The 21,239-nt window shown below is 31.8% G+C and overlaps 1 protein-coding gene across 1 annotated transcript; it reads left to right on the forward strand.

Annotated features, from left to right (window-relative positions):
- Positions 1–1,229: 1,229 nt before the first annotated feature.
- LOC129224774 (ADP-ribosylation factor-like protein 3) lies at positions 1,230–21,204 on the forward strand. Its single transcript, XM_054859325.1, has 6 exons — positions 1,230–1,340; positions 1,569–1,712; positions 8,975–9,091; positions 17,391–17,441; positions 20,320–20,505; positions 20,624–21,204. Exons 1-6 carry the CDS (start codon positions 1,338–1,340, stop codon positions 20,663–20,665), a joined length of 543 nt encoding a protein of 180 aa, XP_054715300.1. The 5' UTR covers positions 1,230–1,337; the 3' UTR covers positions 20,666–21,204.
- Positions 21,205–21,239: the final 35 nt, after the last annotated feature.

Raw genomic sequence — 21,239 nt, forward strand, 5'->3', positions numbered from 1 at the left:
AAAAATGCTCGGCGGCCAAAGTTCCTGGCGCCCAAAATGCTCGGCGGTCAAAGTTCCCGGCGCCCAAAATGCTCGGCGCCCAAAGCTCCCGGCGCCCAAAATGCTCGGCGCCCAAAGTTCCCGGCGCCCAATAGTCGGCGCCCAATCTTCCTAGACCGAACAAGCACACGTGGAACGCAACGTGGCAATATTTTAGTTTCATAGACAGTTTTGTAAATCACCGCAAGGTAGCGTATTCGAGCGCTGGAGTTCCGAATTAAGGCAGCATAATATTCATGTACTTAGAAATAGATTCATTGACCTAAAGGAATCCTTAAAAAAAAATAATAAATAAATAAATGAAATAAATAAATAAATAAAGTCATGAAAACTAGGTTATGAAACATCGAATGTGTGTGTGGGGGCGGGGCTATTCAATTTTCCGTGCCCACTCCAAAAGATTTTTCTGTATCCGCCCCTGTACTGGAGGAGAACCATTGAGTTGCAGTCCTTCCTATAATGTAACAAAAGATTATTACCAGATTGTATTTAAGACCTTAATTTCAAAAAACTTTCCAGAGATGGGCTCCCGAACGCCTGAAACTCTTCTTAAGCTAACATCTCAAAAAAAAAAAAAAAAAAAAAACCTTGGGGGCGGGGGGGGGGGGGCATGGCGCAGGTTGCGCCATTGTAATTTTTAGGAGGGGGGTTGAGGGGTATTTTTCTTATTTTTAGACGGGGGCTCTTGCTTTTGGGTGTCTTCGCAAAATTTAGGGGGAGGGGCGCCCCTGGAGAACCAAGTGCAAAACTTGTCTATGCTCCCCCCTCCCCTCAAAGAAAACAACAAGATCCGGCGCTGACAAATGTATACGATCTGAACATGTGTAGGTTTTATGCAAATTTTACGATTGTATAAGAACTGAGACAAGCGACAAGTGAAAAGAATCATGTTTTTCCAAAACTTTTTGGATGTGGCACCGTAGTAATTCTAAGGAAAAAAGTTAAAAAGTATGCCTTTAATAAATGAAAAGAATTCTTTTACAAGCAGCAAAAAAACGTCGGTTAATAGGCGTTAAAAAAAAATCAGAACTCCTCTTCTACGTGAATGTTAACCTGCTGAAATACTCATAATGACGTCACATAAATTAAGTTCATGGAATGCGCAGCAACATGCGCAGTAGTCGTTAGAAAAAGTAGATGTTAAGAGCAGTAGGTGAGCTAGACGCATTGTCAAAGCAGATTGTCTCTCTGCACGATCACGGACAATCGTTTGGTTGTTGTAAACAACTGTATAATCGCACGAAAGTCCTTTTTTTCTGATTTTCCTCTTTTGCAGTTTCAGCTTTCGATAAAAAGCGATGGTAATCCTTAGCTATATTTTCCTAACAATTTTTTATGGAATTTATTCCTTTTCTGTCAGTTACTAATCTTGAAACATCAGATTTAATAATCATTTATTAAAGCATACTATATTCCGATTTCTTTCGTTATGACCTTTGTAAAATAAGTGAAAATGTTTGCAGCATTTTTGTTTTGGATTTAAGAGTAAAGTGAATATTTTCTAGTTACTTCGTGAATCTTTTTTATAGGGTCTACTTTCACTCCTGAGGAAATTAAAATCTGCCCCAGATCGTGAGCTGAGAATTTTATTATTGGGGCTTGATAATGCTGGAAAAACTACTATTCTAAAAAAATTAGCATCTGAGGATGTCACGCACATTACGCCAACTCAGGTTCGTTAATTTATTGCAGTCTTTTGGATCTGAATTTTAAAAAAATAATTGAGTAAGGATTATTGTGTGTGTGTGAAGCTTAATTTATTGTCACAAACTATAGTTAATTTTCTTCAGACAACACATCTTGTGTGCATAATTAGAATACATGCTAATTTAATTATCTATATAGGGGTCTGTCCAGGATTTTTCTCAGGATCCGTTTTTTGTGAAAAATCAAATAATTTTGTGAAAAAATGAATTAATTTTGTGAGAAGTCGAATGATTTCGCAAAATAAATAAATAAAATAGACATTAGAGATAGCACAAACTGCATCATTTAAACTTAAAGTTGAGTGTTTTCCTCTTCTATGTTGAGAATATCATTCTGGGGTGTTTTTCTAGTATTTGGAGGGGAGGGGGCGGCATCGCTCTCTCAAGTATCAATATTTATCTACCATTCTACATTAGGTTAAATTATACTAGAAATATTTCTGTACAGCATTTAAAATAATTGGAAAAAAAAAAAAATCAGACAAGGGTTCAGCATTTAACTTTTTGACCCAAGACACTCTTCAAAAGCAGAGTTTCATTTAAAACTTATAAATTCTGTGATTTTAACAAAAAATAAAAAGAGATTTTATTTGTTTACCTCTTAATAAAGCATACTAAGCATCAAAAATTCGAAAAATCGGATTCCCATAGCGGATGCAAAGAGATCCCAATTCTCAAAGTGAAGGCATCAAAAGTATAAAAACGGCTTGTAAAAGAAATATTTTTTAAAAATTAATTATAAAATTGCATTTTAGACTCCTATGATAGACATATCATTAATATATGTGGACACAATTGAAGCAAAAAAAAAAAAAAAAACATCGATTCGGCATTTTAATTTTTGCCTCATAAAAAAATGGAATTTTACTTTAAAAACTTGAAATGAGCGTTCTAACAAAAATGAAGAGACTTTACATTTATTTGCATCCTAATAAAGCGAAGTTAGCTTGAAAGAAAGAAGAAAATATGATTCTCATATCAGATATTAAAAGATTGCATTTTTCAAAATGTAGATTCTAAAGAAAAAAAAATACCGTAAGTAAAAGCCTTTATTTAAAGTTAATCATCCTTTTTGCATCAAAAAATCAAACCCATATAACTTTCTTCCAAAATAACAGTTAAACACAGCACTGTAAAAACGCAAATATTGACAAGCTGGTACCCTATCTGAAGCGATCATATTTTTTCCCCAACCTTACTGGCTATTTGCAGTTCTAAGTTCATTTCTCTGATATATATTATTATTATTATTGTTGTTTATTAAATCATGAGGAGGGGGGGGAGAAAAGTGCTTACCAACGCCTTTTCAGAAAAGTTTACAAAACACCGCTGCTAATTAGCTGTGATAAAACAAACAAAATTATTTAAAACCAAACTTATTTTCAGCTGCGAATTTCTTTCCAAGAAACAAACAACAAGCATTACATTTATTTGTCAGCAGCAATTATTTATTCTCGCTTTCAGGAGCATCACAAAACTGCAGATTTTTTTTCTTTGCAAAATTAGCAGATTTTGTATAAGCTGAACCCTCTAATTTGACTTCAAAAAAAGGCTCCAAAAATTATCGGTTTTATACACGGAAAATTGCTTTATTTTGCTTCCAGATTTGGACCCCCCTGCAACAAAATCTGTAGGGCCACGGTCTCCGCACATATGGAAAGTCGGGGAAAGTCATGGATTTCGACTATGATAGAAAATGATCATGGAAGGTCATAATTTTCATTAAAAAATGCTTAAAGGTGTGGAAATTGACATCTGGTCATGGATTTTGGGTTCAAGAACATACATATTTATAAAATTCTACAAATTAGGTGCAAAATTTACGCATCTTAGCCATTTTTTACGCTTTTATCCGTCAGTCCCAATTTTTCTCACATTTCGAAATCCGCTGCTATAATACTCGCTGTTTTTCTTTATGATGTTATTTTACCATTTGGACGTTTATAATTTTGTCCTTAGCATTATTTTTAAGCTCCTTATTTTTTGTCTAACTGTGTAATTGGCGACTTATTTTGGGAGTATATTTCTAATTTTTCCGCTCTCATTCGACTCAAAAATTTTAAGTCATTTGCATCCAAGTCGATTCAAGAGACTCATAAAAATTATCATTAATTTTCAGCTGTGTCTTAATGAACATTTTAGAAAGTAAAATTGTTCTAAAGAATTAAGGACATTTAGGACTTTGATAAAATACAGAAATCAGGGAGTTTTCAATTGGGATTTTTTTCAATATTTGTAGCAGGGTTGGCAAGGTTTTGGACACTACAGTAAAAACCCTGGTTTTTACCGTCCTGTCCGAAACAGTATTTTTAGAAAAATTGTATTCTGTGAGAAAACATCAAAAAACAAAATAAAATGTATCAAAGTAATGTTTTATATTGAACATTTATTCAATGGAGAACATTCAATTTTTTTATTCAGCTGATTTTAATCTAGTCACATAAAAGTTGAATTCTTGATTAAAATTTCAATTTGTATGCATTAGTTTAGTATTATTATTATTATTATTATTTTGATAATAAAAACCAAATTTCCCTATGTTTATGCATGTGTGCAAATGAAAGCAGAGTTGGCAAGGTTTTTTACCATTCTGTTCAAAACCCTTAAGTCCGAAAGTGTCCAAAACTATTTTTTGAGAAACCATATTTTGTAGAAAACAATCAAAAATAGAACAAAATGTGTAAAAATTATTATTTTTTGACTATTTAATATTTATTTAATGTGAACATTCAAGTATAAATATATATATAAATATATATATATATCAAGTATAATTATTTATGCAGCATATCATAAATATATATATCAAGTATAATTATTTATGCAGCAGATTTTAATCTAGTTACGTAGAAATTAAATTCTTCATAAAACATTTCATTTTGTATCTATATTAAAAATATGAACTAAAACAAGAATAGCGCAAGTTTTATAATATAAGTGTTTAATAATAATAATATAAGTGTATAATATAAGTGTCTCATAATTCTACCAACTGTTACATATAAGGAAGTTTTTAGTAATAGTTATTGCCAATTTTTTAAATAAAATATTTTTTTAATAACAAATACTGGAGAAAAATATTACCAAATACTCATTTTTATATATATATATATATATATATATATATATATATATATATATATATATATATATATATATATATATATATATAATTAAGCCTCAATAATGTCAGTATTTATGCATTACAAACATTGCAGTATATACGAATTGATTAGATTACAGCACTTTAGCTTCAGCATAGTTTTGGACAGTTTAAGACTGTTTCGGACACTTTTAGTTTTGGACGGTAAAAACCACCTGTCCTGTCCTGTCCTAAACCCAACTCTGATTTGTAGCCTATCCTAAAAGTTTGGCGGTAGTTTTATGGTAATGTCTGATAAGTTACTTATTAAGAAATTTAATTTTATATTTTTAATTTTTTCTGGTTATTTGTTTATTTTATTTCTTGTAAAGCATAATTTTAATATTTACTAAATTATTGCTAGTCACAGATTTTTTAAGAAAACTACTGGCTTTAAAAAATAATAAGTTTTAAATTCATTATTTGTTTATAAAATAAAAATATTTATTTTAAAAATGTGAAAGAAAAAAGAATCTGCATATTTGAAGCTTTTTTCATTTTGAAAAATCATTTTACAACTAAAACTTTTTTCGGTATTTTTAGTGATTGAAAAATTATTGTGTGTCGCATCAGATTTTTCTGAGGAAAAAAAAAAGTAATAAATTTGTTTTCATCTAAATTCTTACCTATATAAAAATTTTGTATGATTTATTGAAATCCAAAAAATATTTCCAGAAATTATAGATTTATAAATGTGTCCTTGGTAGCAAAATGATTAAGTTGAAACTCAATTATTTCATATGTATCACTAGACATTATTGCATAAATTGTTTTTTAGCTATAATAGTAGCTTAGCTAGTTACAATTTACTTTAATTTGAATTTTTTATAAACATATGTCCAAAGCAAAGATCAGATGTTTGTAATTTGATTTTCACAAAGTGAAAATTTAGATACTCTTGTGAAAAATCAATGTTTCTTCTGGGAAAATTGCATCCCCTGAGTCATGGAAGGTTACAATCGGAGAAGTCAGGGAAAGTCATGGATTTCAAAACTCAAAATGTAGCAGATACCCTGTTGGGCCCCTTCCCAGAAGCCAGCAGTGTATATTTGCAACATTCATAAGTCTAGTTTTTTCAATTTTTTCTGTCAATTTCTTGGGCCCTTGGGTCCCTTTAAGACATGAGGCTCTTTTCCCCATGTTGCACAGTGGGGTCTACGAGTACACTAATCCGGACCTGTGCATAAAGTACAAATGTTCACTTTTGAGAACCATAAAGGATTGTCAATGGACTGTAAAACAGTGGTTTCCAAACATTTTATATCTATGCCCAGTGGCGGATTTACTAGGCGGGCGGTGGGGGTGACCACCCCCTCCGTAACCGTCATTTCCGGGGAAGAATGAAATGAAATTGAAGAAATTATAATTTTAATCAAGTAAATTCTATAAATTTGCTTTAAATTAGTTTTAGACAGTAGTATAGTCAAGAATGGATGGTGTTGTTCCCTTTTTAATTTTTGCCGTTAAGCTTGCCCCCTTCCCATTTTTTTAAACTTTAACAACACTGCTCGGCAAAAAAAAATCAAAATGCTTCTGACATAATTCTTGCTGATTTGAATGTAAAAAAACCTCTTGAATGCAAATATGACTGCAGTTTTCCCTCTATATGTCCTTCTTTTTTGGAAATGGCCCCCCCCCCCATTTTTTTAGTTTTTGACCGTTTCATAGCCATTATTTTTATTTGATTTGAAAAGGAGCATTATATTATCCATTAACACTCTTCTGAAGGGCTAGAGAGGTGCAAAGCTCAAAAGCATAAACATTTGGATAAGGTTGCGAGACTCGTAGGGGGTCTTCCCCCCTTAAATATTTTAAAAATCAACAAAACCGATCTCTGCTTCTTAGGACTTGTTTTACAATGCTTTAACTTATTACAGCATAAATCAAGAGTGTAGGACCCACTCCTATATGAACCCTATGTCCGAAACAATGTTCACTTAAAAAAAAAAATTGAGAAAAAAAATACATTGGAAGCATCGGTATTTTGCAAAGCAAAAAACACATTCACTTATATGTAAAAACATTAGTATTCAAAGCCCTAGTAGCTGGGTGGGGAGAGCTATTGACTCCCTGCCTCCCCGTCCCCGGAGGGGAGTGCTGCTTCATAGTACATAAGCTATGTCTGTTTTATTTTGTCATAGTGACTTGAACTTAAAAAAAAAGAAATATTTCAACTAAGCTAATAATTTATTACTTGTCTGTTATGGAATAAATGTTAGTCTGCAACTCAAGCATTTTGTTTTTTTAGCGACAGTGCAAACTAGAACTAAGGGATCACAAATTTTATTTTAGCAGGATTTAACTTTATATCTCTGACAAATTTTAAAGGAGAATTATTTCTGTCTTTAGCATGAAATACATTATTTTCAAAAAGATATATCAGTTATTTTGTATACAGGCATAAATTAAAAGGTATGTTAAAACAATGTTAATTTGTCTTAATCAGTTACGGTAAGGTTTTGTAGCTTAGAATTAATCGTATTAAATATTTTTCAGAAAAACACTTCCTTTGCCTCATTTTGGCCATCAAATGCAATGAATAATTTCTATTTAAATGAATATTTAAAGCTTTTTCAAAGCATTTTCCCACCTGCAGTGATGTAGATGGAGGTAATGCTGCCTTCTGATATATTTTGTTTTTTATTGTAAAAAATAAGCAAACATGATGGAAATTGATTACAAACCCCTTTTCCCTCTTGAGAAATCACCCAAAACCTCAAGGTGAGTTCCCCCAAACTCCTCCCCCCCCCATTGCAACACTGCCCTTCTGTGACCATTAGTCTGTTGTGATGGAATTGCCCTCCTGTAGGCCCATATAGACAGGTCCTATTCAATGTATCAATCACTTATGAAGGCCTTCTCAGAACTTTTCACCCTAGTACAAGTAACAGTTGCTTTCAAAGTATCTATGACCCTGTTGAAGTAGTAATTCAAGTTCGTCTCGAGATTTGGAAAGCTCAAAATCAGGGATTTGGAAGCTGAAACATATTTTTCATGGCTACGGCTGTGCTCCCCCTGCAACAATTTAACTGTGGAATTTATACATGTCTTTGAGTTTTGAACTTAAAATTGTAATTTTTAGTATGAAATAGAATATTAAAAAAAAAAAAAAAAACATTTTACCTAATAAATTTATAGAAAAATGTTTTAATTTGCTGGCTTTTTCATTTGATAAAATATTTTATTAAATATTTGGTTTTTAAATTACATGAGCATGCTTTTAATTTTCTTTTACAAGAACTAATGGCACTGTCTGCATGAAAATCAGCCCTGACATGATTCCTCCTGATTCTTATGTAAAATGACCTCCTGAATCCGAATATGACTCCGTTTTTTCCCATTACCCACCATTTCCGGGAGAATTCCCCCACCTATTTTTATCACTTTTCGATTATATTTTTAGGAATTGGATTGATGAAAAATGATTATCCAGCCTTTAAATTTTATTTCTTTCGATGGTCTAAAGAAGTGAAAAGTACTAAAACGTGAACATTGTAACCAGGAGGTAGATTGGGGGTGGGGGGTGTTGGTGATAATTTGCCGCTTTAAATTGCAACAAAATCATCAAAAATGATCGATTTTTCTGGGTTTTTTTTGCAATTATTTCATTTATTTTCTACATATTTCAGCTTCCTATTTGATTTTAAAACATAAGCACTTTAAATAAAGTATGGAGGATATCATATTCAACTTATATGTAACTAGTGAATGTACACACAGTTTGAAAATGTATATGAATAAACTTAACATCTGGTATTGTATGTGTTGTCGGCAGAAAATAAAAATGAAGAGTTTGGTTTTACAGTAAGGCGTTGTTTATTTCATTTTAACATCTTTTCTACAGGGGTTCAGAACTGTGTACAAAAGCCTAAAATAAGCTTTAATTTTCGAAATGTTCAACGAAAATTATTATATTTTAAATAGCAGAAATTTCGGTTCCTCTAACATTATGTGTAAAGGTAAAATAACTTCTTTAATTAAATAATTATGTAAATTGTTCAGTTCTATTGACCATAGGTGTTGACCATTACAAGTATGAAGTAAATGCCATCTGTGTTGATTTGTTTTACAACTTTCATTTCTTTAGGGCTTTAATATAAAAAGTGTCCAGTCTGAAGGCTTCAAATTAAATGTGTGGGATATTGGTGGCCAACGAAAAATCCGTCCATATTGGCGTAATTACTTTGAAAATACAGATGTCTTGGTAATATTAGTTTTTGTATATTCATTTCTACTTTGTTTGATAATTTTAATGTAACTAGCTAATTTATGTGTGGACTTGGTCATGTACTCTTATGCTCTTAGTGGTACAAATATGCTGTATTGGTTTACTAAGCTTTGATTTTGGCTGTTTACCATATCAAATTATCTTAAATGCAGTTGAACTCTGTTAATACGGCCACAGTTAACACAAAATCACAGCTAAAACGAACGTTTTGTTAACTAAGTTTGATTTACTATTGAACTGCATCAAAAATGTCACGGATATTACGTAGAACAAACACAAAGTTTCGGTTACGACAACCCTTTTAAAGGAAAATTTACTGATTGAATACGTTTTTTTTTCTGATGCTTTGTGTCATTACAGAAAGCCCACTCATCCTTTGAGTCCTAATCTTTTAGTTATCAAATGGTGACAGCTATTCTACCTTTTCCACATGGCACTGAAAATTGTAACTGGCAATGACTGCAGTCTATGCAGCAAGCACCCTTACGTATTCCTTTCTCGTTGTCGAGAGTTCAAGCTTGTTAGCTATCAAGGGGGTGGGAGGTGCTATGGACTGCATTGGGCTGGGCTATTGTTGGAACCAAGGCATTTCTCCCCCTATTGCTGTTCTGAGAATCAAAGGGTTGAAACTTATACTGTTGCTGTCTACTTAAGAATAAAATAGTCTATCTTTTCATTTGGGTATTACCACCTGTCCCTTTCCCCCACTCCACTCCTTCTTGGAATAAGTTCTTCAGTTATGGCTAATACAATTTAACACAATAAAAAAGCCTGTCCCACATTTTTTCTTCCGTTAGAACAGGGATGCACAACCTGTGGAACACGGACCCTTGTTGAATCGACCCTGGCAAACTCTTCAAAAAAAGGGGGGTGGGGAGATTTTTTAAAACTAATTTATGCAATATTTTCTATTTATCATTCAATTTTTAAGTTTATCTACTGGCCGATTTTATGGTATCACCTCCCCAAAAAGTTGAACAAGCAAAATTGGTAGATTCACAAAAATAATGTAATAAAAATTGTACCTTCACAAATATGGAAATTATTGCTCAGCTTAAAACAAAATTCACTTATAAAGTAGAATGCTGTACCGATTAATACAAACATTGTATGAATATGACATTTATTTACTTGTTTGCATGTGGAAAATAAGCTTAAATAAGTTTGGTGCATTCAAAGTGATTGTACAGATCTTTTGTGTGATCTTTCAACATATGCTTGGTTCATTAATTTTCTGATTATTTCCTAAAATGTACAGAGTATAAAACTTACTGAGCTAGAATACTGGGATATATTTTTGCTTCTTATGGTTTCTTAGCGCCCCCCCCCCAGAAAAAAAACCAAGTTTGAAATTGAGATCTATAGCTATGCTTGAAATTTGTCAATGAAATTTTCTGCCATAGAACATTTCTTTGTTCCTTTGCTGATTATTATTACTATTATTTTTTTTCCATCTTTCTATTTATAAGTTTTTTTTTTTTTTTTAACCTTATCCATATAACTAAGAACATACTTAAATCGTTTATTTTAGAAAGGTAGTAAGTCCAATGGATTTCCATAGGACTTACCCCCTTTCTGAAATAATCAATTACTTTAGATATTTGCTTTTCCAACTAGAATGTTGATTATTTTCACAAAAATAATATATTAGTAAACACTTTCAAATTCAAATGCTGAGATTGAATTTCACAGAAATAGGCAGTGAGAGACTGGACTGGCCCTTCTACATACATGTTGGCTGAAAATAAGCCTCTTTAAATAGTTGCTTGTGCCAGCTGTATTTGGCACTACAATGCACCTGCAAACTAACTTTTTCTGCATTAGTTTGAAGTCCAAAACTAGAAAGAAAGGATGGAAACTTTTATTCCATTTTTCCTCCTTGCTACTACTGTTTACAAATCCAAAATGAAAAAAATAAGTTTCAAAAGATGCAATCTAAACTGTCTCACATTAGGCATATTTGTGTGCCAAATCTTAAAGACTTACTTTCTTACATTATCTCTACACGAGAGCAGAAGATAACTAAGATATTGTAAAGTTATATCAAGCTACAAATACATAGAAAAATTCAGTGTGCATTTTTATGACTTGAATTATGATCTGATCTCCTCCCCCCCCCAGTGGCCCTAGCTTACCCAGTTCTCGATTTAGTGTCCCACTGTCTCTAAAAGGTTGTGCATGCCTGCGCTTGAACATCAATGAGGCAGGTTATTTTATGTTGTAACTTAGCTTATTTTTCCTGGTCCATATAAGAAAAAAATTTGTAGTATTTATCCTGACAATCTATGTTTCTTATTGATTAAATGCAGCTTTTTCTGGTAATCCTTTACAAAGCAATAGTAGGTGGCATAAAAAGAAAAGCACTATTAGCTTATGAAACATTAGACACATAAATGACTAGCAATGCATTAGGGAAGGTTGCCGTCAATGAACCACTTAACACTTTTGACCTTTTTTAGGAAGTAGTTCAGACTCAAACTTTATATTGACGATAGGAATAATTACTCAGTATATTTCTCCTTTAATAAAGATTTTTCGCTTTTATGTTAACTGTATTCAACAAAGAGTAAGAGTTAAAAATAAATATTTCAGCATCTGGTTCATTCATGGGATTCAGCTGCTATGGATGGACCATTGAGTTTCCATCGATGGACCACATTCTAAATAAAAAAATCAAACCGTAAAATGTAAAAATTATCACAGGAGATAGACACTACAAATAATAGTAAATAATTCGAAAAGAGAATTTTTTAAAAAAAATTATTTTTTATCACTGTAGAAGCATAAAAATCCCTCAGGACTCACACAACGCAGCTGTTTTCACCACACCACGCTCACCACTTGATATTTTCTAACAGATGACTTGCTCTTCTTAGCTAAAATTTCATGGGGCCTCTTTTAAACAAATGGCAGTCCTGTTTCATCCAAGTTCAAAAATTTTGATCCACCAAGATTTTACTTGATGACAAGGATTTTGCTATAGCACGTTGCATGCCCTCAGTTATCCACTGGTTTTATTTCACTTATTTTGGTATTTTTCAAAAAAATGAACTTTAAATTGTATTAAAATTTACTACATCAAATACTAAATCGACTACACAAGTTTTTAATTGAAAATATAATAACTGAGGGGAGTTTCCAAAACTTATTTTAAAAATATTTTTTCTTCATTATCATGCTTATGTAAAAAGATTGATCAACTATTAAAGATAATTGAGCTGAAACTTAAATAATATTTATAAAATTCCTTGAATGAACCACTTTGTTAGCTGATTCATTCATAGAAACACCTAGCGGTTCAATAATAACAACTGTGTCATTTTGAATGTTCTCATAGTTGTCACTGCTGTGACGATTCTTGATGAAACTTGAAATATGGGGAATTGTACTTGAAAATGCACTCTTTCAAGTCAATGTTCTCATTTAGTTGTTCAGTAATATTCAAAGCATATAAAAACAAAATGTAAATTTCAAGCATTAGTAAGTGAACAGTAGAAATCTTATTTGGATGTTTAACAATATGATGTTTTGATTCAAGCTCCTTGATGATTCTGCCTTGGACTGTTTTGAGACAAAAGAAGACACTAAAACTGATTTCATGCCTGAAAAAACTCTGGTGGGGAAAATATCTTAGAACTCCAGTCATGGAACCGGTTCATTGACAGCAACCTTCCCCTATGTTATATAACAAATAAATACATAGTAAATTATGGATATGCATTTTTTCTTCCCCATTTTTCATATTCGTTGTTGTTATGAATAATGGCTAATACAAACAAATTCGTGGATTTTTGACATTTTGTATTAACCGAATACAACTGTACTTATGTTTTAAACAGGTTACATAGCATTAATAATGAGTTTTTAAATGAACTTTAAAGTTTGTTTTTCATTTAATTTGTGTAAAAGATTTTAAGATTTCCTATTTTAAAAGGATCATAATACTGTCAACAGCATCTCTAGATGTGAATTATGTGTATGTCATGCTTTAAATTTTATTTCAAGTTGCATTCTGACTGTATAGGGTAACAACCCCAGTAATTGGCACTTTAAGAATTTGTCCTTAAACTTACCTCTGTTTTCATTTCTTAAAAAAGAAATTTACTTGTAAATATTTTTGTATCGAAGAGTGCACAACTATTTAGTTCACTAAAAGCAAAAATATTTGATTAGATATTTTTATCAAAATATATGCATAAAAAGTTACCAAAATCACCAGTAATTGGCACCTGATACCCCAATGTATGACACCTTGGGGTCCAGTGATTGGCACACGTTAATAGAACTGGAAAATCACTTTATTTTTTATTTTTAGATTACATACGAATTTCACCATTATAAGAAACATAAATAATGTTAATTTAAAGTAGGTAATTTTACATAAATTAATGTTAAATCACACATATTGGCATTAAAAGCGTATTTTGGAGGAATAAAAATTTGGAATGTTACATGGAAAAAGGTATCAAGATCATATGTTTCATCAGTCGGCATGCAGTTTTAATTTCATGTATTATAGCTGTTTTCACATGGAACAGCTAGTTCTCTACAGATGCTGTATCTGACTGTGATGACCAAACATATGTAATTTTTATTGTTTCTTTAAAAAATTTTAACATTAGATTCTGCAGGATTCAAATCAATAGTCGAACCCATATAATATTGTTGCTGCAAAAGTATCAGAAATCAAAGTAGTGACACATTGCACAACACATTAGGGACTATAAAGGCATGTGCCAATTACTGGGGACTAGCAAAACTGAAGCACCACTAAATGGCATCCATCATTTTTTCAAAAACCCGAAAAGAGACAAAAATTTACTTCTACCCACTCAAAGTAACATCTTTCAACTAAACAAAACTTTTAACACCCAAAATTTAAAACATATTTTAAGTCAGATTTTAATGGATTGATGTGCATGTTTCCCTTAAGCCAGAGAAGAAGCTTTTGCAACAAAAATGGCTGATTTGAAACAAGCCACAATTTTTTCTTTCCTATGCACTGCTACCATTTAGTAACATGAATTGGAAGTTATAATGTTTAAGTAAATGTACATTCAGTTGGTACATAGCTTTCCACTTTTAAAAGATTGGATATGAATCTTATTTTAGGACATTTTTGTTGGAAGTGCCAATCACTGGTGACCTGCCAATTACTGGGGGTGTTACCCTACCAAGCAATGTAGTTAAACCTAATAACTTATGCATCAAATGCTATTTGTTTTAGTGTTTTTGTCTGATCGGAAAATAATTATTACTTTGACATTATTTACAAATTCTCATAATTTCACTAGTTTACAATTATGCAATAGAATAAAACCATTACCTGTTATTCATTTCCACCATAAGTTTTTAAACATTTTTATCTATCTATCTATCTTTATATATATATATATATATATATATATATATATATATATATATATATATATATATATATATATATATATATATAAAATAATAATAAAAGTGAAAAATATTGACAAGACCACACCAAGAGCCCATAGATGCGCAACGCAGCAAAACTAAAAAGCCAAGTAAATATAAAATTAAGCAAACAGAATTACAAATATTAAACAAATTATAAATACCAAATGATGATAAAAAGGAAAAATGCAAACAGCTATTAAGTAGGAATAGAAAAAGAGTGAATCCAGAGCTCATCAGCCGTGGAGGATTCATTAATTATGGTCAAAAGACCAAAATATTAACTATAAACTAGAAGAGAATGCTTAAGCTCCAGTACATGTAATATAGAGTAACAATGGGCAAACGCACCACTTGCTAAGCTAAAAACAATAAACTAGAGCTCAAACCTAAAACTAAAAGCAGGGGGTTTCACCTCGACTAATTAGGAAAACAAGTTCCGATAATTAGTCTTCCACGGGACAGTACCTGCCAATAACAAAATTGTCTTACCTTGAAACCCGCGTAACCATATCCTGTCCGTTGTTCAGCCTGATAAAAAAGCCTATCCATTCGTCAACAAAACATTAAAAATATAAAAAACATGTCCGGAAAACAGTCCAAAGACGTACCAGGTCGCCTGTTTCGCACGTGTAAAACTTATCCACTACAGTGATTCATAAAAAAATGGTTTGTCATGGTTGTATCATACATTTACACAGTTAAACAGTTTCAAAAGAAGCGAAATGTTCATCGAAGGCTATTCATACATTTACACAGTTAAACAGCAAGTTCTAATTACTCTATCTGCTGCAAAAAATTATATGCTAATATTTTGAAAAATGAACTAGAAAAAACCACCACTTATGTTTCCTCCAAACTTAATGAATCCTCCATCATCAAAAAATTTGCTGCTGCTTACAAACTTTTTAAATTGCCACGTCCCGATTCTGTTAACTTACCTTACTTATATGCAATTCCAAAATTTCATAAAACACCTGTTGGATTTCGATTTATTTGCTCTGCCACCAACACCATTGGAAAAAATCTGAGTGTAAAGCTTGAACAATTTCTCAAAAAAATTCTTGAACAACTTAAACTTCAACAAATGAATTGGTTCTGGATAGTTAATAATAGTGTTGAAGTCATCAATTTACTTAATATGCTTGATATAAACCACTTAGAAACTTTTGATTTTGAAAACCTCTTCACCAATATCCCACTCGTTGAACTTTTTTCCTCTGATTCAGAACTTTTTAATTCAGTCAAGGATTCCCTTGATTTTAATGAATTGTTTTTTCTTGGTCTTTTTAAATTTTGTATTTCTAATAATTTTTTCAAAAATGGTAATTCATGTTTTCTTCAAATTAATGGCATAGCAATGGGAGCTAATTTTAGCTCTACATTAGCCAACCTTTTTCTTTTATATTATGAACGAAAATATTTAATTGACAATCCTTCCTCTACACCTCTTTGTTGCAGATACATTGATGACCTTTTGTGTATAAATTTTCCTAATTTTTCTGAACTCAGCAAAACTATTTATCATCGTTCATTAACGCTCAAAAAGACCAATTCTAATCATAATAGCTTTAATTTCTTGGATATCAACATACAAATTGACTCAAATTGTTCCACTACAATCTATGATAAAAGACGTGAATTCAATTTCACAATTAACAGTTTACAAGATTTCTCCTCCTGCCTAAGTAAAAAGGTTTTTATTGGCATTATTGTTTCGCAAGCTATCAGAATTAAAAGAATTTGCAACATCATTTCTGCATTTAAGCAAGAAATTTCAATACTCAAAAACTTACTTTTTCACAACTTCCCTAAAAATCTAGTTGAAAACATCTGTTTAAGTATAGCCTTCGATGAACATTTCGCTTCTTTTGAAACTGTTTAACTGTGTAAATGTATGATACAACCGTGACAAACCATTTTTTTTATGAATCACTGTAGTGGATAAGTTTTACACGTGCGAAACAGGCGACCTGGTACGTCTTTGGACTGTTTTCCGGACATGTTTTTTATATTTTTAATGTTTTGTTGACGAATGGATAGGCTTTTTTATCAGGCTCTCAGATATTTTCCCAATGTTTGGCAGGATATTTTCCCCATAGAAACCGATTTCAATACAGATTACAGTTATTAAAATTTGACATTTTTAATAACTTATTCATTAATTGCTGGAGAAGAAATGTTTTTATATTTTTGCAAAGAAAAAAGTACTAAAAGCAAGGAAGTTCTAGTTGCAAAGCGGGGGGCTCGAGTCCCCCCCTTGCCCCCCATATTGGCACCTTTGGATCCAGGTATTGGATGTGGAGCGTGGCGTCTCCCCTTGATAAAACCAAAGATAGCCAAAAACTACATTTAGACTTCAGTTTCTAAAGATTACACAGGACAGGTCCCAGACCTTCTGTTTGTGCCAGATATTGTATTTGTGATTCCCTCTCCTTTCTAATTTGTGCCCATTTTTCAATAAAAACCGTATCCCAATAGAGTAGCTAGATCCACCCTTGATACAAAAGTAAAATTCAAATTTCTGAAAAGAGAGAAGACCCTGGCACAATATGTAAACATGGCCTATAGAATGAGTTGCCATGGGTATCACTCGAGGAAGCTCGAAGATACACTACAATGGGACTCGAGCGAGGGTATGAAAAGAGAGTGATTAAAACTAATTTTTATTTCTGATTTGACAAAACTGGCAGCGATCTTGTAGAATGGCTAGACAAAAGAGCCTGGTAACAAATGTGGAATCCATGCATGTTGCCGTACATTTTCTTCTTTTTTTTTATAATGGAGACATAATGCCTATATACTGCAGTACTTTACACTTCTTTAATACCTGAATTTTATTTTCTAGATATATGTAATTGATAGTGCCGATAGGAAACGATTTGAAGAAACAGGTGTTGTAAGTTTCAAGTTTTATTATACTAGACATCTAGTTTTATTGAGTTTTAAATGCTGCAGAAGTATTATGTGATGTTTTCAGAAAGTTTACTACGTAATTTATTGCATATTCAACTGATCCATTTGATGCAGGTAATTCACTTCAAAATGATCCTATTTCTTGTTAAGAAAGAAAACAAATAAATATGGAAAATGAATTGTATGTTTTTTAGCTTACATTGATAATTATTTTTGAAAAACTACCAATATGTTTTCTTTAATCAATTTATAAACTTGATTTTAAATTTGAAGATTTCATTCTATTTATACTAATTAACTGCCATGATCCCCAACCTATTTTTCTTTTCCATTTTCCAAAGTGGTTTAAGAACCATTATAAAGTGACATACAAATATATCATTTGTTAAAATCAAGACGGTTTTTGTATTTTATTTATTTACACCAGTCCTAAGTGCAAAAATTAACTTATTTTAAATTATATATTCCGTTATTCTGTTGGTATGATGAAATTGTTCTACTTTAATAAGCACAGTGGAGTGAGCGCAATGCCATCATATTTTCAATTTATTTGATTTGATGTGGATTGCTTAGCATTAAGTATTCTGCTAACTGTACTAGAATGCTGCATTTTCTAGTTTAAACAATGTAATTTTTGATCTTGTGTTTTACAACTTTTATTGCATTGCTATGTTCCTTTGCATCAGCTGACGTGCCTATAAAACTTAGAGTGATTAAAAGCACTTCCTGTGATTGTTTCCTGGCATGCAAAAAATACACGGTCTGTGAGAAATTTGTTAAATTTTCACATTACTGACAATAAAAAACATTCTACTAATCTTAATACAGTTGACTCCCGCTACAACGCGATTCGACTTACGCGAAATGGCTATAACGTGATTTTTTTCACCAGTAAATAATTTTAGACCTAACGCGAATTCCTCGTCCACAACACGACAATTTTCAGAAGGGATTCGCGGTGGGAAAGTATCGGCTTTGTTATTGGCTACTAAAAATATTTTTTCCGTGAATGGATGTTCATCCCTTTAGCATCACTGGCAGTGAAAATTCCACACTGTAATAGTCTGAACATAGCTTTATTTGTGTATATACAAATAACTACTCATTAACTATACTTTTTTTCATTCTAAATGCGAATGTTCATGAAATATAATGATACCAATGAGCAATGTTCCATCTAAAGTTTCTGAGGACAGAAAGAAGAAGAAGAAGATCAAGTTTCTGACAATTTAAGGTACGCTAAAAGTTCTCGATGTGCTTGAAGAACTAAAAAAATGCGTCGACCGTAACACGACAATTAGGTATGAGTGAGTCTTCCATATGTGCAATTAAAAGTCTAGAAAAGGAAATCCGTATAAGTTCGCTGAGCAGTGTCTAAGCAAAATGCAAAAAATATGAAAATAAAAGCTGCTCTTGTATTGAGGAATTAAAGAAACCAGGAAGAGATATGGTGCCATAAATGGAAACGTAATTAAAGAACTAGCGAAGCAATTGTATTTAAAAATGTATTAGATTAACGATTTGATTACGCAGCATATATCCATCAACATCTTATTTTTTTAAAAGTTACAAATATCATTACTAGATCTACTGCACAGTACTATTATAGAACATCATTTTATTATTACTACATACTTTACGTACTGTACTGGTTTATTTTATGTCTCGCTTTCCCGCTGATCAATGATTTTGTGCATCCTAACAGTGTTTTATGTTGATTAAGACAGCTTTTTAAAAACCCAAATAAAAATTCAGCTTTTTATGTAAGAAACAGTAATGTATAGTTAAGGAATGGTTTAAAACAGTTTGAGGTGGTGTTAACAAGTGTCTAAAATAATTAGGTATGTTTATAAAAAAAATTACACATACCCTTTTGCACAATGCAAAATTCCTACTTACGCGAGGAATCTTGGAACGCATCCCTCGCGTAAGTCGGGATTCGACTGTATTGTTCAAAGATCTTATAACGTTGATTTGGGAAAACTCAAAATGTTTTACTTAAAAAGTAGTTTCAACTGCACACGTTTCATTAAAATTTTTTACAACTTTTCTACCTGTAACATCATACCTATAACAGCATAACCTACCTATATAATCTGGTGTATACTCTCCACTGTTTACCAATATTGAGTTGAAAAATTTTAGGCCAAATTATCAATTTCTAATTAGCATAGTTTCTAAAATGTGTGCTATAAAAAACCCAGTATAAGCATTTTTTTTAAGTGTAAATGGGGGGGGGGGGGGAGAGATGTTCCAATAATTCTATTTAAAAGTCATGTTTGCGATATGATGCTACTATTAGCCTAACGTAAAGACTAAAATAGTTTCTTTGAAGCAAGTTTTGATTTTTTTTCCATTTTGAAATGGTGGCTTTATGTTGCTAAATTGAGGCAATTTTACGGTAGTTAGTGAAAAAATTCTGCTTAAATACTGGGAAGATGAGCAAGGTATAATTTTCCCATTAACTCCAAATTTAGTGGAAGCTGTATGACCCGTTTCAATTGAAAAGCTGTATTCTTCACCTAGCAATACATCTTGCACTGTTTGTATCCACTTTGGTAAAAAATTTCACTCTTTCTTTTCTTTACCTTGAACTATGGCTTAGGATTGGCACATGCTAAGCCTCATTTTTTATGTCATGCTGGGCTAGAAAATTCAAGTATTTTTAACAGGCATATTCTGACATGGTCCCTTTTGTATTTTTCTAACAAAACAGCTGATGTAGAGGTGTATGGTAGTGATAGCACTACCATAAAGTGTGATAAAAGTGTGAATAAATTATCAATTGATAAGGATTTTTATTGTGTTCAATAGTTTGCAATTGTACATTCCTGATCAGTAATGTTATGAGGATCTTTTAGGAACTGGCCGAATTATTAGCTGAAGAAAAATTAGCTGGTGTACCATTGTTAGTATTTGCTAACAAACAAGATTTATTTAATGCTGCACCTGCAAGTGAATTAGCTGATGGTCTAAATTTACCAGCAATCAGAGACCGTTCGTGGCAAATTCAGGCTTGTTCTGCATTAACTGGAGAAGCCTTAAAGGTGAGGTTGCATTTGCATTTTGTAAAAATATGTCTCAAAATCTTCATTTGATTTATTTAAAGAATATTGCTGAAATGGAAAAGTGAATAATATTTAATTATAAAACTTGATTCTGCAGGAAGGATTAGATTGGGTATGCAAGAATATCAAGAAAAAATAGCCTTCTCATTATGCATATTTTGAGCTCTAGTCATCATCTGCCAGCTACATGGAAGAAAAGGGTTTGCACAATGGTAGTTTCAGTAGAATCAAGTCTGTGATAGGCTGGTAGCTTCACTAGCACCATCCGCACTTTTGCAGCTAAGTGCCCTGCACTGCCTTTATGCATAAAATGTTTTTTAAATTGAGGAAATTCTTGACATACTCATGTTTTTATGTGCTTAATTATTCAGAGAGTCCATATTTTGGTGAGATGGTCATGACGTTTTGCCTATGAGAGGAATAACTTTTTCTTTATCAATGCAGGGTCATACTGATTTAACTCAATGAACTCTTGAATATTTTTCTCTTTAAAATTTTAATTTATAAGAGATGATTTTATTTATAGTAAAGAAAAAAGGGTTAAGATATCATTTTAAAGTATTTTTTAACCAGAGCATGGTTTATTTTCTGTAAGATACAAAAATATAGTATTAGCTATTGATAAAATGATTATATGAACATTGTTAATTTATAAAATGTATTCCTGTTATAACTTCAATGAGCAAAAAAAAAAAAAAAAATATCAATTAATC

Source organism: Uloborus diversus, chromosome 1 (genome assembly GCF_026930045.1).
Source record: "Uloborus diversus isolate 005 chromosome 1, Udiv.v.3.1, whole genome shotgun sequence".
Taxonomy (NCBI): domain Eukaryota; kingdom Metazoa; phylum Arthropoda; class Arachnida; order Araneae; family Uloboridae; genus Uloborus; species Uloborus diversus.

Bases quoted from the DNA above. Each gene is read 5' to 3' on its own strand.
- LOC129224774 (XM_054859325.1), top strand. The intron at 1,713-8,974 runs GTTCGTTAATTT...TCATTTCTTTAG, and splicing joins CGCACATTACGCCAACTCAG to GGCTTTAATATAAAAAGTGT. The intron at 20,506-20,623 runs GTGAGGTTGCAT...TTGATTCTGCAG, and splicing joins TAACTGGAGAAGCCTTAAAG to GAAGGATTAGATTGGGTATG.